Source organism: Falco cherrug (genome assembly GCF_023634085.1).
Source record: "Falco cherrug isolate bFalChe1 chromosome W unlocalized genomic scaffold, bFalChe1.pri SUPER_W_unloc_1, whole genome shotgun sequence".
In the NCBI taxonomy this organism is placed as follows: domain Eukaryota; kingdom Metazoa; phylum Chordata; class Aves; order Falconiformes; family Falconidae; genus Falco; species Falco cherrug.
This window is the reverse complement of record NW_026599288.1, coordinates 10,166,213-10,183,127: the sequence shown is the minus strand read 5'-3', so window position 1 is coordinate 10,183,127 and position 16,915 is coordinate 10,166,213. Positions and strand designations below refer to the sequence as shown.

At 45.9% G+C, this 16,915-nt stretch overlaps 1 protein-coding gene across 3 annotated transcripts in view; it reads left to right on the top strand.

The window, feature by feature from the left end:
* LOC129734916 (transcription factor RFX3-like) overlaps nt 1-16,915 on the top strand; it is a 194,651-nt gene that overhangs the window by 71,253 nt on the left and 106,483 nt on the right. For all 3 annotated transcript variants that reach the window (XM_055700327.1, XM_055700328.1, XM_055700329.1), the window contains exon 2: nt 13,238-13,362. In XM_055700327.1, the coding sequence (XP_055556302.1) occupies nt 13,246-13,362 (117 nt within the window). In that variant the 5' untranslated portion in view covers nt 13,238-13,245. The remainder of the gene's footprint in view (nt 1-13,237; nt 13,363-16,915) is intronic.

The following is a 16,915-nucleotide window of genomic DNA, read 5'->3' as shown; positions in this document are numbered from 1 at the left end:
TCCTTCCAATTTGAACAGTTTTGGACCAATAGCATGGAGGTGAATGATTGTATTTATTACCTACTCTTTGAGTTCTCTTAGTCTGTCTTTGACTCTGACAGTTGTCATCATGACACACTTTACTCTCTGGGCACACTCTGTCAGCTCACTTGCCTCTCTCTCAATTCACTTGCTCCCTCTCAGTGTACACTCTCAGTGTTCTCAATTGATGCACTTGCTTGGCTTTCTAGCTTGATCCTATCGACACTTTCACTGGACCTGCCTGTCCAGCTCCATGTCAGTGCTCTCAGCTCACTCATTGCATCTTCTCTTCTCCCTCTCTCCTCTCAGCATTCCCCCTCTCCTCTCAGCATGCTCTTTACTCTCATTGTTCTCAGGTCTTGCCTCGCTCGGTGCTCTGCTCTTGACTCTCAGCTCAGCACTCCCTCTCAACTCCCTCTCTCCTGTCAACTCTTGAGACTTGTGTCTCTCGATTTGGTGCTCCATCTGTCAAATCACATGGTCTCTCAACTCTCAGTGCTCCATTTCTTGATGCTAGCTCTCTTGGCACTTCTTGGCTCTTAGCATACTGTCTTGGGGCTTTCACTTGGCTATTGGCTCTTTCTCTGCTCTCTCATGGCATTGTCTGCTCTGGATGCTCGCTCAGCACTCTGTCTGCTCTGGGCACTCTCTTGACTTGCTCTCGGTTATCCGCACTCTTGACTCTTGGTGCTCCTGTTCTTGACTTTTGCTCTGCTTTTTACTCTCTTGATGTTTGGATCTCTCAGAGCTTGCTTGGCACTCTGGACACTTTCTCTCCACTTGCTTCTGACTTTCAGCTCACCCTCCTCTCTTGGCACCCCTCCCTCATTCCTCCTCTCTCAGTCCCCTCTTGCCTCCCACTCTCGGCTCTTGCTCTCAGCCCCTCCAGCCCTCTCTCCAGTCTTGGCCTTTGCAGGATCCTCTCTTAGCCCCTTCTAGGACCTAGAAGGATTCTCACTTGTCCCTCTCCACTCTTGCTCTTCTCTTTCTTGCTCCCCACTCGTCTCACTCAGCCCTCTTCACCCCTCTATCAAGCCTTTTTTTCTCAGCCCTTTCTCCCTTCTTGATTTTCTCTCTCGGTCCTCACTCTTCAAGCCCCCCCCCCAATCTGTTGCTCTCCTCTCTCAGCCCTCACTCCTCTCATTCTCCCCTCTCTTGGGTCCTGCTCCCCTTTCACTCTCCTCTTGCTTGGCCCTTGTTCCTCCCCCCCTCTGCTTTATCTGCCCTTTCCCTCCTCTTGCTTCCCCCTCTATTGACCCTTGCGCCTCTCGCCCTCTGCTCACTCACCTCACTCTCCCCAACACCCATTTAGTTCACCTACCGTTCCCTTCTCTTGGCTGTCACACACACCCCCCACCCCCCCGCCCCTCAACCCTCACACCTCCCAACCCACTCACCCCTCTCACTCTCCTGTCTTTTGGCTCTCACCCCTGTAGTTTTCCCCTCTCTCTGTGTCCTCTCTCACTCCTCTTGGCTGTATAGAAATCTCTCTTGGCTTCTTGTTTCTTGTTGCACTCTTTTGGCTCATACTCCCCGTTCCTCGGCTCTCAGTCCTGGTTCCTTGCTTTTGGCTCCCCTCTCTCTCAGCCCTCGCTCCTTGTTTGTGGCCCTTGACCTCAGTCCTAGCTCTCTTCCCTCTCTTGCTCCTCTCAGCCATAGCTCCTCCCTCTTGGCTCTGTACTCCTTGCTCTTGGCTGCTCACTCTTTTATCCTCTCGTGTGGTCCTTGGCACTCAGTCACATTTCCTTGCTCTTGGCACTCCCTGCCCCCCCCCAATCCTCATTTCCCCCTCACTCCTCACTCCACTCTCAGTTCTCATCCCTTGCTACTTGCTCCACTCACCTTGTCAGCCCTCCCTTGCTCCTTTCTCATCTCAGCCCTTGCTCCTTGCCCTTGGTTCTCTGCTCCTTGCTCATCACTCTTGCCTGCTCATTCTTGGCTCTTACTCCTTGCTGCTCTTTTCCCCTACTCCTTGCTCTTGCTCCTCAGTCTCAGACTGCATTCCTCTCAGCCCTTGTGTCTCTCTCCTTTTGCTCCTCTCTCTTGGCTCTCATGCCTCTCTTGGCCCTTGCTCCTCTGGCTCATCTTGGCTCTCTTGCCTCTCCTCACTCCCCTTTCCCCTCCACTTGGCTCTTGCTCCCCTCTCATCTTGGCTTGCCTTTCCCCTTGGCTCTTGCTCCTTGCTGTTATCTCTTGGCCCTTGCTCTTGTTCCTCTCTCACTCCTCACAGCTCTGTGCTCACTGTCAGCCCTCGCTTGCCTTTCACTCCCCCTTCTCTCAACTCTAACTCCTCTGGTGTTCCTCTCACTCCCTCCCACTTCAGCCCTTGCTCTTTGTGCTTCTCATTCCCCACTCAGACAGCATTCTTTGCTCTTCTTGCTCTTCTCTCTCAGCTCTCTCACCACTTGTTCTTCTGTCTTGTCTTCTCCTTACTCCTCGTGCACCCCTCTTGGTCCTTACCCCTCTAGCTCTCCTCTCTTAGCTCTTGGTCCTCTTCTCCCTGATCTCATTTCTTCTCCATAATGCTCCCCTCTTGCTCTCCTCAGTCTTGGCCTGTGGTCCCATTGCATGCACCTCTTGCTTCTTTCTCTCTCAGCCCTAGGTCCTTTCTCTGCTTTCTCCCTCATCCCCCGCTCCCCTCCCTTTTGGCCCTCACTCCTCTCACACACACCTCCTCAGCCCTCATGACCCTTTCTTCTCATTCCTATCTCAACTCTCACTCCTCACTTGCTCTTCTCTTTCTTGGCCCTCACATATTGTGTTCCCCTCTTTCTCTCCCCCTCTTTGGCCCTCACCCCTCTTGCTCTTCTTCTTGCCTCTTGCTCTCCTCCTTCTTGGCCCTCGTTCCTCTCACTTCCCTTTCTCTTGGCCCTCACCCCTCCATTGCTCCTCTCATTCTCCTCCCTCTCACGCCTCACTCATCTCACTTCCCCTTTGCTCTGCTCCCTCTCAGCCCTTGCTCCTCTTGTTCTCCTATCTCACAACCCTCGCTCTCCCCTCTTGCTTCCCCCTCTATTGGTCCTTGTGCTTCTGGCTTTTCTCTTGGTTCCCCCTCTCAGCTCTCAGTCATTTGGCTCTCTCACTCTCTCTCTTGGTCCTTGGTCCCATTGCAATAACCTCTTGGTCCCTTCTTTCTTGGCCCTTGCGCCTCTTGCTCCCCTCTCTCTTGGCCCTCACACCTCTTGCTTTTTTCACCTCTCATTTCTTTCTCCATTGCTCCTCACTCATCTCACTCTCTCAGCCCCCAATTCTCAGGCTCTCCTCTTTCAACCCTCACTCTTGGCCCTTGGTCCTTGTGCTTTCCTCTCTCTTGGCCCTTGCTTATCTCACTTTCCTCTCACTTGTCCCCCACTCCTTTTGCTCTACTCTTGCTCCCCTCTCACTATTTGCTGCTCTCTCCTCCCTCTCAGCTCTTGTGACTTGTGCTCACCTCTCTCTTATCCCTTGCTCCTCTTGCACCCCCCTGCTCACACCTCTCCCTCCCTTCTGTCATTCCCATCCCTCAATATTGGCTTGCTCCCTTCATTCCTCATGATCCCAGCTGTTCCCATCATTCCCCTCTCATACCCCTCACTCCTGGCTCCTCCCCCCCCTTCCCCTGCTTCCATCCCTCCCCCCTCAGCTTTTGCCCACTTTTCCCCTCTCCCGCCATCTCTTTCATCTTGCCTCATCTCACCTCTTTTGTGCCTCCCTCTGTCCCCTCCCTTCCCTCTCTCATCTCTCCTCTCCCATCCTCTCCCATCTCTCTCTTCTTGTCTCTCTCATCTGGTCTCTCACCTTGCGTGTCATGTCTCTCATCTGGCCACTCTTGTCTTGCCTGGCCTCTCATCTCATCTATCATCTCTCTTTCTTCTCTCTCCTCTTCTTGTCCCATCTTGTCTCTGTAAGCTTGTCTCTCTTATCTCATGTCTTGCCTGTCTCATTTTGTGTCTCCTCTCATCACTCATCTCGTTTTTCCTCTTGTGTCTTACCTCATGTCTTATAGCTACTGTGCAGCATTTTTTACCTTTTCTTAAACATGTTATCACAGAAGCACCAAAAGCTTCTCTGACTGGCTCAGCCTTGGGAAGCGGTGGGTCCATTTTGGAGCTAGTTAAACTGGCTCTGTCCAACGTGGAGGCAGCTCCTGATCTCTTCTCACAGAAGCTACCCCTGCAGCCCCCCTCCCTGCCCCCAACTTTGCCACGTAAACCCAATACAGGCCCCCAAAAGGGCTGTTGTGGTTTAACCTCAGTAGGCAGCTCAACACCACGCGGCCACTCACTCACTCTCATCTTGTCAGGTCTCTCCTGTCTCTTGTCTCACCTCTCTTATCTCATCTGGTCTCACTCTCTTATCTTCTTGTCTCTATTGGCTTGTCTCTCATCTTGTTTCCTGTCGCATCTCTCTAATCTGTAGTCTCTAGCCTCTCCATCTTTCCTCTCATCACTCGCCTCCTCTTTCTTGCTTCTCCTTTCTCACCTCCCCTTTTCCTCTTCTCTCTCATGTCTCATTTAATCTCATCACTCATGTCTCATCTTATCTTTTGTCTCTTGTCTCATCTCTCGTCTTCTCTCTCACCTCCCCCCATACCTCTCGCCTCTCCTCTCTCTCCTCATCTTACCTCTCTTGCTTCATCTTGTGGTCCCCCTGTGCCCCCCCCCCCCCCCAATCTCTCACCTTCCTTGTGTCTCTACTCTCAAGTTGCTCTTGTTCCTCTCATCTCTTGTTGCATGGTGTCCCCCCACTCTGCATCTGGTCTCCTTCCATCTTCTCATCCCATGCCTTGTCTTGTCCCAGTCTCTTGATCCTTCCTCTCTACTCTCCCTCCCCTCCCTTTCCCCTGTTCCTCTCTTGTTTCTCCTTTTGGCCATCATGTCTCTCTCATGTCTCAGCTAGCGTGCTTTGTATCTTTCTCTCTCATCTAGTTTCCTTTACCTCTTCTGTCCTCTCTCATCTCTCTCTTCTCATTTTCTCTCGTCGCTCTCCTCCTGTTGTGGTTTAACCCCGGCTGGCAACCAGGCACCATGCAGCCAGTTGCTCACTCCCCCTCACTCAGAGGGATGGAGAGGAGAATTGGAAAAGGAATATAAAATTCAAGGGTTGAGATAAGAACAATTTAATAATTTAAACAGAATAAAGAGGTAAGAACAACAACAATAATAATACTAACAATAATAATAATAGCAAAATGGAAAGGTGGGGGGAAAGGGTAAAGCAAAAGCTGTGCACGCAAGCAAAGCAAAGCAAGGAATTCATTCACTGCTTTCCATCGGCAGGCAGGTGTTCGGCCATCCCCAGGAAAGCAGGGCTCCATCACGTGTAACGGTTACTCAGGAAGACAAACACCATAATGCCAAATGTGTCCCCCCCCTTCCTTCTTCTTCCCCCAGTTTATATACTCAGCATGACATCATATGGTATGGAATACCTCTTTGGCTAGTTTGGGTCAGCTGTCCCGGCTGTGTCCCTTCCCAGTTTTCTGTGCCCCTCCAGCCCTCTGGCTGGCAGGGCCCAAGAAACTGAAAAGTCCTTGACTTAGGATGAACATTACCCAGCAACAACTAAAACCATCAGTGTGCTATCAACATTGTTCTCCCATCATAGCCAAAACACAGCACTGTACTAGCTACTAAGAAAAAAATTAACTCTATTCCAGCTGAAACCTGGACACCTCCCCATCCTTCCCCTCGTCTTGTCTCCTCTTGTTTTACCCTCTCTTGTCTCGTGTAGGTTGGCTTGTCTCTCTCATTTCTTGTCTTGCCTTGTCTCTTCCCCCCTCTTTAAGCTTTCATCTTGCATCTCTCATATCAACTTTTCTCCTTCTCCCTCTCTTGTCCCCCTGCTCTTCCCCTCTCTTTTATCTTCCATCTCTCCCCCATCTTCTGTCTCATCTCTCCCCTTGTCTCATTATCACCTCCTTCGTCTCTCATATCTTCTCTCATCTGTTCTCTCTTTTTTCCCCCATCTCTTGTCTCATCTCTCATCACTTGCCCCTCTCATCTCTTCCCTTGGCTCATCTCTTGTCTCTCACCTCTCCTTACATCTATTGTCTCTCTTGCCTCCCTTGTCTCTCTTTTCTCTTCTAACTCATCTCCTGTCATCTCTTCTCATTTCTTGTCTCTCGTTTCTCGTCTTCCGTCTTTTTTTGTCTTTCATTGTGTCTCTCCTCTTACCTTGTCTCCTCTTCTTTTTTCTCTCCTCTTGTCTCACTTCATATCATCTCTTGTCCCATCTTGACTTCCTTCTCATCTCTTGTCCCTCTTGTCTCTCATCTCATCCCTTGTCTCAGCTCTCTTGTGTGTCTCTCATCCCTTATCCCTCTCTTACCCTCCTCCTCCCCCCCATCTGGCCTCTCTCGTCTCTTTCATCCTGTCTCTCCATTCTTGTCTCATCTCGTCTCTCCTCTTGTCTCATCTCCTCTCTCATCTTTCCTCTCATGTTGTCTTCTCTCATCTCTTCTTTAATCTCAAATCATCTTTTATCTCCTATCTGTTGCCTCATCTCTTGTCTCTGTTGCCTTGTCTCTCATGTTATCTGTTTTCCTCTTGTCTCTCATGACACATCTCTCCCCTTGTCTCATCTGTCTTGTCTTTCTTATCCCTCTCTTGCCCCTCCCTCATCACCCTCTCGTCTCCTTCTATTCTCTCACCTCCTTCTATTTTCTTGTCTCATACTTCACTTTGTCCCTTGTCTCACCTCTTACCATTCCTCTCATCTCTTGTGTTGTCTCTCTCATCTCATCTCTCATCCATTGCTGTCACCTGTTGCCTAGTCTCCCCTCTCCTATCATCTCCCATCTCTCATCTCTCCTCTCTCGTCTTGTCTTGTCTTCTCGCCTCATCTCCCATCTCATCTCCTCTCTAGTGTCTTGTCTCTCCTCTCATCTTATTTTTCTCTCCTTGTCTTGCTTTGTCTCATCTCTTGTCTAATCTTGTCTTTTCTCTATTCTCTTCTTGTCCCTCCTCTCGACTCTTGCCTTATCCCTTGTCTTGTCCCTCTTCTCTCATCTTTCCTGTCCCTTGCAACTCTTGTCTCTCTCATCTCACTCTCCTCTCAGCCTCTTCCCCTCTACTCTCACCCCACCTGGCCTCTCTTGTCTCTCTCATCCTGTCTCCATTCTTGTCTCTCCTCTCTGCTCTCATCATCTTGTCTTTTTTCATCTTGTCTCACCTCTCATCTTGTCATCTCATGTCTCATCTCTCTTTACTTGTCTATTGCCACTTGTCTCACCACCCCTCTCACCTACCCCTGTCAGAGGAATGAAGGCAGTGGGTTGATTAGCATTGATAACATGCAGCTGTGGCCTTGCCTCAAAGGCAGTGGGTTGATTGACATGGATGATGTGCAGATGTAGCTCGTTCCCACTAAGTGGTTAAATAGCCCTGAGGATTGTGGGAAAGGGGGTGGATGGAGGGGTAGTAGTGCTGTCTGGTTTCTGGAGGAAGGAGATGCAGTGCAGGTAGTAGAATCTGACCAATGGTAAAGCCTTGTTGCAGTCTACTGTTTTTTTTTGTGCTGCAACAATTGGTGCCCTGTGTGAGGCTGACTGAGTTGGACTCAGACTACAACATTCCTCCTCTCTCTTTCCCCTCCCTCTTGTCTCCCTCTGTTGTCTCCCCTCATGTCTCATTCCTTGTCTCAACTCTCTTGTCTCTCTCCTGTTCCTTGTAACACAGGAGTAAACAGAAGGATAAGTAATGAGAGAGATGAGAGTTATCTGGCCTACCTTGTCTAATGTCATGCTCTCTTTCTGTCTCTCATAGTCCTGTGTCTCTGTCTCCTCTCCTCCTGCATATCTCCTGTCTCTCAGCTAATCTTTATAACATCTTGTATCTCTAATCTCTTGTCACTTTCTCACCCCCCTCCTCTCTACACCCAACATACCTTTTATCCTATCTCTTTATCTACATTTGGTCTTTCTCATCTTGCCTTGGTTCCCTCTAGTCCGTATCTTGTCTGCTGCCTCTGTCTCTCATCTCTATAATCTACCTCATCTGTCTGTTATCTCCCCCATCTCTCATCTCTCCTGTTTTTTTGTCTTTTCTCTTGCCTCTCATTTCTCCTCCCTATTGCCTGCCCCTTGTGATGCTCTCTCTCACCCCTCATTTTTCTCTGGCCTCTCTAGTCTCTCCTGCTTGTCTGTCTTCTTTCTTGGCTCTGCCTTATTTCTCTCCCCCTGGTCTCTCGTTTCTCTCTCCACTCATCCTGTCTCATCTTATCTGCCTTGTTCCTCACCTCTAACCTGTCTCTTCTCTCACCTGTGTCTCGTCTCATGCCCCTCTTATCTCTTGCCTCTCTCCCCTCTCATTTCTCTCACCTCTCATCTCTTCACTTATCACTTGTCTCATCTTGTCTGTCTCATGTCTCATCTCTCATCTGTCTTCCATCTCTTCTCTCTCTACACTCCTTGTCTTGTCTCCTGTCTTCCCTCCATCTCTTGTCTATCTCCTCTTGGTGCTCTCTCTCAGCCCTCTTGGGTCTACATCTCTTGGCTTTCTTGGCCTTTGCTCTCATTTCTTGATCTCAACTGTCTTGAATTTTGTAATCAGCTCTCATGTCTCACAACTAACTTCCTCATCATGCTATCAACTCTCTCACTCTTCAGTACTCTCTCTTTCTCACTCTATTTTGTTTATGCTCCATCTCCTTTTCTCTCCAGTCAGTTGGGACTTTCTTTTTCTTTTTTTTTTAAGATTCTTTTGGCAGTATAAGCTCTTAGCATAGCCCCCAAAGCCAACAAAAAGCAGAAGTGTTGCTTTCTTCCAGAAATAACAAATAGGTGTTTTTCTAGGGTTGGTGTGGTCAGTGTCTACCTCTCAATTATACTTGATTAAATATGTTATGGCTTGACCCTGAGCAGCAGCCAAGCACCCACACTCCTTGCTCACTACCTTCTTCCATGGGATGGGGGGAAAGCAGAGGGAAGGTGAAAAGACTTGTGGGTTAAAACAATGACTGCTTAAGAAAAACAAAAGCTGTGTGTGCAAATGAAGCAGACAGAGGAATTAAGTTGCTACTCCCCAATGGCCAGCCATGAGATGGCCAGCCACTTCCTGGAAAGCAGAGCCTCAGCATGCTTAATGGTTTCTTGCTAAGACAAATGCCATAACCGTGAGTGTTCCCCCTCCCCTTCCTCCTCCTTTCCATGAGCTTTTTTTTGTTGAGCATAATGTCATATGGTATGGAATATACCTTTGGTCAGTTGGGGTCAGCTGTCCTGGCTATGTCCCATCCCAATCTCTTGCCCACCCCTAGCCTACTGGATGGGGGGGGGGGGGGGGGGGAGTTGGAGAGAAATCCTTAATGCTGTGCAAGCACTGCTCAGCAACAGCCAAAACATTGGCCTATTATCAACACTTTTTAGCCACAAATGCAAAGCATGGCACCATATGGGCAGTTATGAGGAAAATTAACTCTGTCCCAGACAGGCCCAGTAAAAAATGTAATGCTGATTGATGCATTGGCCAAACAAAAAGGATTCTACAAGTACAGAAACAGCAAAAGGAAGACTAGGGAAAATATCACCTATGGCTGGCTGAATGGGGTGGGAGAACTGGTGACAAATGACATGGATAAGGTTGAGGTACTCAACTTCTTCACCTCAGTCTTTACTGGTAAGACCAGCCTTGAGGATTCCCAGTTCCTGAGACCAGAGGGAAAGTCCTGAGCAAGGAATATTTACCCTGTGTGGAGGAGAACCACGTATAAGAGCACTTACACAAACTGAACATACATGAGTCCATGGGGCCTCATGTGTTGTACCCATGAGTGCTTAGGGAGCTGGCTGATGTCATTGCAAGTCCATTCTTGATTATCTTTCAATGGTCATGGTGATCAGGGGAGGTTCCTGACAAGTGGAAGAGAGCAAATATCACTCTGAGAAAGGCAAGAAGGAAGATCTAGGGAACTACTGGCTGGTCAACTTCACCTGTATTCCCAGGAAGATGATGGAGAAAATAATCCTGGACACTGAAGGACATGAAGGTGCTTGGTAGGAGTCAGTATGGATCTATGAATGGGAAATCATGCCTGACCAACATGATAAGCCTTCTACGATGAGTCAACTAGCTTTGTGGATGAAGGGAGATCAGTAGATGTTGTTTATTTAATAGTCAGTGAGGTGGACTGAAACTGGCTGAATGACCAAGCCAAGATTGTTGTGATCAGTGACGCAAATTTCAATTGGAAGCAAGCCACTAGTGGTGTCCCCCAGGAGTCTATACTGGGACCAATACTTTGTGATATCTTCATTAGTGACCTGGAAAATAGGACAGAGTGCACCCTCAGCAAGTTTGCAGATGATACAGAATTGAGAGGAGTGGTTGATAGACCAGATAGCTGTTTTACCATTCAGAGGGACCTCAACAGGCTGGAGAAATGGGCAGAGAATCGCATGAAGTTTAACAACAGGGAATGCCAAGTCCTGCATCTAGGGAGGATTTACCCAAGGCACCAGTACAGGCTGCAGGCTGACTAGCTAGAAAGTAGTTTTGCATAGAAGGAAATGGGTATCCTGGTGGACAAGAAGCTGAACATGTCCCAGTAATGCACCCTTATGGCAAAAAAGGCCAAGAGTATCCCTGGCTGCATTTGGAAGAGTATTGTTAAGAGGTTGAGGTAGATCCTTTCTCTCTACTCAGTGCTAGTGAGGCCATATCTGGAGTACTGTGTTCAGTTCTGGGCTCCCCAGTACAAGAAAGGTATGGACTTACTGGAGCAAGTCCAGCAAAGGGCCACAAAGACTGGAGTATCTGCCATATGAGGAGAGGCTGAAAGAGCTGGAACTACTTAGCCTGGAGAAGAAAAGGCTCAGGGAGGATCGTATCATTGTGTATAAATACCTGATGGGAGGGAGTGAAGATGAGGGAGCAAGACTCTTCTCAGTGGTGCTCATTGACAGGACAAGAGGCAATGAGCACAAATGGAAAAAAGCAGGAAATTCGATCTGAACACTCGAAGACGTTTTTTTACTGTGAAGTTAGTCAAGGACCTTACCAGGTTATCCAAAGATGTTGTGGTCTCTATCCTTAGAGGTATTAAGAACACAACTGGACATGGCAACTTGCTCTAGGTGACCCTGTTTTGGGCAGGGGGGTTGGACTAGATGGTCTCAAGAGGTCCCTTCCAACCTAAACCGTTCTGTGATTCTGTGCAAAACTGAGGAATTCTCAAATTCCTAGTAAGTATAAGTCATCCTCAGTCTTCTTTCTGATAATCTAAATAGGTTTTCTTTGTAAGGCATTGTCCTGGTTTCAGCTGGGATGGAGTTAACTTTCTTCTTAGTAGCTAGTACAGTGCTGTGTTTTGGCTATGATGTGAGAACAATGTTGATAAACCGCACTGATGTTTTCAGTTGTTGCTGGGTAATGTTTATACTAAGACAAGGATTTTTCAGTTTCTTGGGCCTTGCCAGCCAGAGGGCTGGAGAGGCACAAGAGAGTGGGAAGGGACACAGCCAGGACAGCTGACCTGAACCAGCCAAAGAGTTATTCCATACCATGGGACATCATGCTTGGTATATAAACTTGGGGAGTTAGCTGGGGTGATCGTTGCTCAGGGACTGGCTGGGCATCAGTCAGCGGGTGGTGAGCAGTTGTACTGTGCATCACTTGTTTTCCTTTCTCCCTTTTCCTTTGGATTTTATCCTTTTCCCCACCTTTCTATTATAACTGTTGTTGTTACTATTGTTATTATTATTGATATTGTTGTTGTTCTTACCTTTTAATACTGTTTAAATTATTAAATTGCTCTTATCTCAACCCTCGAGTTTTACATTCCTTTCTGATTCTCCTCCCCACCCCTCCGGGTGGAGGGGAGTGAGCATGTGGCTGTGTGGTGCTTGGTTGCTGGCTGGGGTTACCAACACAGGCATTTTCCTTTGCTGTTGGACTATTTCTGTGCTCTATCCAGATTTTGAATATTTCTCTTAAATATGTCAGCGTCACAACCTCATGTACTTTTTTAGTGTGTGCCTCACTATTTTAATAGGGGTAAAATCCCCATTTATAACTCCAGTGATTACATTAACACTTTCTGCTAAAGCAAGCTTACTTGAGTCACTTTTTCACTATGACCTTTAAAATGCTTTTCAGGGTCTTCTTTTCAGGTTGTAGCCCCTCATTCTATCACCTGCTAGAGCTTTAACTCGGCATTTGAATATGAAGAATTTATAGTGCAGCTCAGTAAACCAGAGGACAGCTTTGAAGAATGGGTAGTCATTTACAAGCTGGTGGGAGGACTTTGACTTATTTTGGGTTTTTTATGAGTTGTTCCTGAAGTCACATAAATAAAAAAAGTTTATGTTCATTTACATTATTAAATAAGATATTTTGAGTGCAAGTAAGGTAAGAGAAAACTTTGACTATTTCTGTGTATAAGGATTTGAACTGTTTCAGGGAAGAAAATAAAGAAATTTCTTTCTGGTATTGCATATTTTACCCATTGTGTTCTTACAAGACACTTTATTCAGCATATGTTCTTTCTGAAAGCTGACAATATTGGAAGTACTATAATTTACTTGTATTGTGATTACTATAGAAATTACTCTTTTAGTTTTTTAGAATTGCGATGAGTTGGTAAGCAATGTTTCCAGTGTTCAGTTTAATCGCATTGATTATTGCAAGTCTTTTTGTGAAGGCATGCTTAATTAAGAAGTTAACATTTATATGTGCAGTTTCTAGAATTGTTTTTGTTCATATAGGTAGCTCAAAGTGTGTTGTCTTAATATGGTATAATGTTTTGAGTCTCCTCTCAAAATTTGACAATAGTTGCAGCTAACATATACAAGTGTAGTTAGAGAAGAATCAGGCCTGTGAACGGATTTTTTTCTAAAAGTTCTTTACCTCAAAGTAATAAGTAGGTTCATGTGTACCTTGCTTCTGACTCGATAAATATATTTGCTATTACAAAGCAGACTGTAAACTGTTAGAAAAAAAATTCATGAAGTCCAAAGCTTATTCTCTTCTTGATGTGCTGCAAGCTCTAAGCAGACCTTAGATTAGACAAAGCAATAATATATAATAGAATTTTCTAATATGTTAGGCCAAAGCAGCATTTTAAAAAAAGAAAAAATAAATGAAGTATCTCCATGTACTCATGTAATAGTACGTGAAACAATCTTTAGCTAATCCCCAGAATGGATTTTGGGTGAATATTATTTTAAAAATCTGAATAAGTGACAAAAAGAAAAGAAGTTTGTGCTGAACTTTTAATTTTACATTTTAATTTCATTCAGAGACCACGATGCAGACATCAGAGACTGGGTCAGACACAGGTTCGACTGTGACTTTACAGGCATCTGTGGCTGGCCAGGCAGCAGTGCCCACACAGGTAGTACAGCAGGTACCAGTTCAGCAACAGGTAGGTGTCTATTAATTTTGGGAAAACAAAAAACCCTGGCAAGACAGAATGATGCATTTCAACAGGTGTAGTGAAGAACTGATTTTGTACAAGGGTATAAAACCAACTCTTTTTCACTGTTTTATTAAATTTTATTTTGCTGGAACTAAAATAGCTAAGTAAGCAGACATGCAGTTTTCAGGGTTTATTTCTTGAACTAGAATATCTGGCAACCACCAGAAATACATATGCATGAGTCTAAAAGAGGATTACTATGAAATGTGTACAGTATTGCATAAAAAATTACATTTAAGTTACTGAGTATTCACATTTATTCCTTTGAAAGGTTGATAAGGAATATGGATTTTTTTAAATAAATACAATATATATGTAAAATAAAAAAAGCAATGTAATTTTGTACTTCTAAGCTGGATTCCCTGCAGGTTTTTGCACAACTGCAGAAAGGTATTTGAAATAAAACCATATGTAATGCATAATTTGGATTTGCTGGAGAATTAAAGGGGCTTCTGTAGCAGCCAGCTCAGCACACACTTCTGTGACATGATTAATCACCTATGCAGCCCCACCATCGTTAGAGGGAGTGGTGCATGCAGAGATTGAGGGGGGAAGTGAAGTTGGAAAACAGGAACTGCATGTGAAGACCCATGACTTTTGTCCAAGACTCCTTTAGTACATGTAATTTAGTTGTTTTGCGGTTTGTTGGTTGTTTTTTTTTTTTTTTTTAATTATTTGTTCTAGTTGGAAAGGACCTACAATGACCATCTAGTCCAACTGCCTGATCACTTCAGGGCTGACCAAAAGCATATTAAGAGCATTGTCCAGATACCTCTTAAGCACTGACAGGCTTGGGGCATCAACCACCTCTCTAGGAAGTCTCTTCCAGTGTTTGACCACCCTCTCAGTAAAGAACTGTTTCCTAATATCTAGTCTGAACCTCCCCTGACACAGCTTTGAACTCTTCCCACTAATCCTGTCACAGAATACCAGGGATAGCAGATCAGCACCTCCCTCTCCACTTCCCCTCCAGTCATCTGTCAGTGTTTTAGGTTCTTTGGGTGAAATCTGATGTTCTTTTTCAACATAAGCTCACTTCACAGCTTCAAAAACAACAATATTAAAACTGAGAATAACTTGTTAAATTATGTAAGTCTGTTCTGTGCTAGTGGATCACTGTTGTCCAAACTAAAACTTCTAACATTTTGTTAAATTTAGTTTTTAAATTTAAAAGTGATGAATTTTTCTGCATGTTCTTTGCAATGCTGTTAACTGCTTCATACATTTCACTAATAATTTTCCCTGGTGTACAGACTCAATTCATAATGTCTCAATTTCATTAATATCACTTCTACTTATAATGTACCTCAGAATACATTTGCTTTTTTCTTGTTTTAAACATCCCCCAACAAAAACAATGAAACAAACCAAAAACCACCAACATTTCAGAAAAGCGTTTAAGTATTGAGCACTTAACATGAATTTAAACATTGGTTTAAACGTTGTGAGGTTGAAAGGAACTGGAACTTCTGGGGGTCATCTTGTCAACCCCCTGCTCAATCAGGGCCACCTAGAGCCAGTTGCCTAGGAACATGTCCATGTGGCTTTTGAATATCTCCAAGGAAGAGACTCCACAGTCTCTCTGGGTAAGCTGCTCCAGTGCTCAGTTACTCTCTGTCGTGGTTTAACCCCAGCTGGCAACCAAGTGAGCTGCTTGCTCACTCCCCCCCCCCGCCCAGAATGGTGGGGAGGAGAGTCAGAATCTGAATATAAAATGAGGGTTGAGATAAGAACAATTTAATAATTTATACAGAATAAGAAGGTAAGAACAACAATAATAATAAGTTATAATGGAAAGGTGGGAGAAAAGAATAAAATCCAAAGGAAAAGGGAGAAAGGAAAACAAGCGATGCACAGTACAACTGCTCACCACCCACTGACTGATGCCCAGCCAGTCCCCAAGCAACGATCCCCCCTCCCCAAGTTTACATACCAAGCATGATGTCCCATGGTATGGAATAACTCTTTGGCTGGTTCAGGTCAGCTGACCTGGCTGTGTCCCTTCCCACTCTCTTGTGCCTCTCCAGCCCTCTGGCTGGCAAGGCCCAAGAAACTGAAAAATCCTTGTCTTAGTATAAACATTACCCAGCAACAACTAAAAACATCAGTGTGTTATCAACATTGTTCTCACATCATAGCCAAAACACAGCACTGTACTAGCTACCAAGAAGAAAGTTAACGCCATCCAAGCTGAAACCAGGACACCCTCATACTAAAAGTGTTTCCTTATGGCCAGATGGAACCTCCTGTATTTCTTTTTGTGCCCATTACCTCTTGTCCTGTCACTAGGCAGGAATGAAAAGAGCCTGACTCCATCTTCTAGGCACCTTCCCTTCAGGTATTTATATACATTGAGAAGATCTCCCCCACCCCAAGCTTTCTCTTCTCCAAGCTAAACATTCCCAGCTCTTTCAGCTGGGAGCCCAAAAGTGGACATAGGACTCCAGGTACACAGTACTCAACTGGTGCTGAATAAAGGGGAAGGATCACCTACCTGGACCTACTGGTAATAATTTGCCTAATGCATCCCAGGATACCGTTAGCCCTCTTTGTGGCAAGGGCACACTGCTGTCTCATGTTCAAATTCATGAGGTTCCTGTCAGCACATTTCTACAGCCTTTTGAGGTCCCTCTGGATGGCAGCACAACCCTGTGATTTTTCAGCCGCTCTTCCCAGTTTGGTGTTATCAGTAATTGGCTGGGGGTATACTCTGCCCCATCATCTAGGCCAGGGGTCCTCAAACTTTTTAAACAAGGGGCCGGCGTGCAGATGAAGTGGGAGGAAGTCATCTGCGGCTGCTTGGTTTTCCCCCCCAAACCCTGGTGGGGGGTGGTCTGTAAATACCAGGGGCCGGATTGAGGACCTTGGGGGGACGTATGTGGCTCGCAGGCCGTAGTTTGAGGACCCCTGATGTAGGTCATTAATGAAAGTATTGAACAGGACAGGACCTAGTAATGGCCCCTGGGGTACATTGCTAGTCACTGGCCTCCAACTAGACTTTGTGCCACCAAAAGGCTTTTGCTGAATTAGGACTTTTATATAGATCTCTCTCTTTTAAGTTAAAGATTTATTAACAGAATCACAGAATGTTTAAGATTTGAAGGGACCACTGGCAGTTACCCCTCCCTGCTCAAGCAGGGTCATCTAGAGCTGGTTGCCTGATGGCATGCCAAGAGAACTTTTGAATATCTCCAAGGGGGTATAATCCACAACTTCCCTGGGAAACCTGTTCCAGTGCTCAGTCACCTTCACAGTAAAAAAAAGTCTTTCCTGATGTTCAGATGGAACCTCTGTTTGTGCCCATTGCCTCTTGCACTTTCACTGGGCACCACTGAAAAGAGCCTGGCTCCATGTGCTTTGCACCTTTCCTTCGGGTATTTGTACACACAGTGAGATTTCCCCCTGAGCCTCTGGGCTAAATAGCCCCAGCTGTCTCAGAAACGAGACTTTGTGTCACTGATCACCACCCTCTGGGCCCAGCCATTCAGCCAGTTTTCAA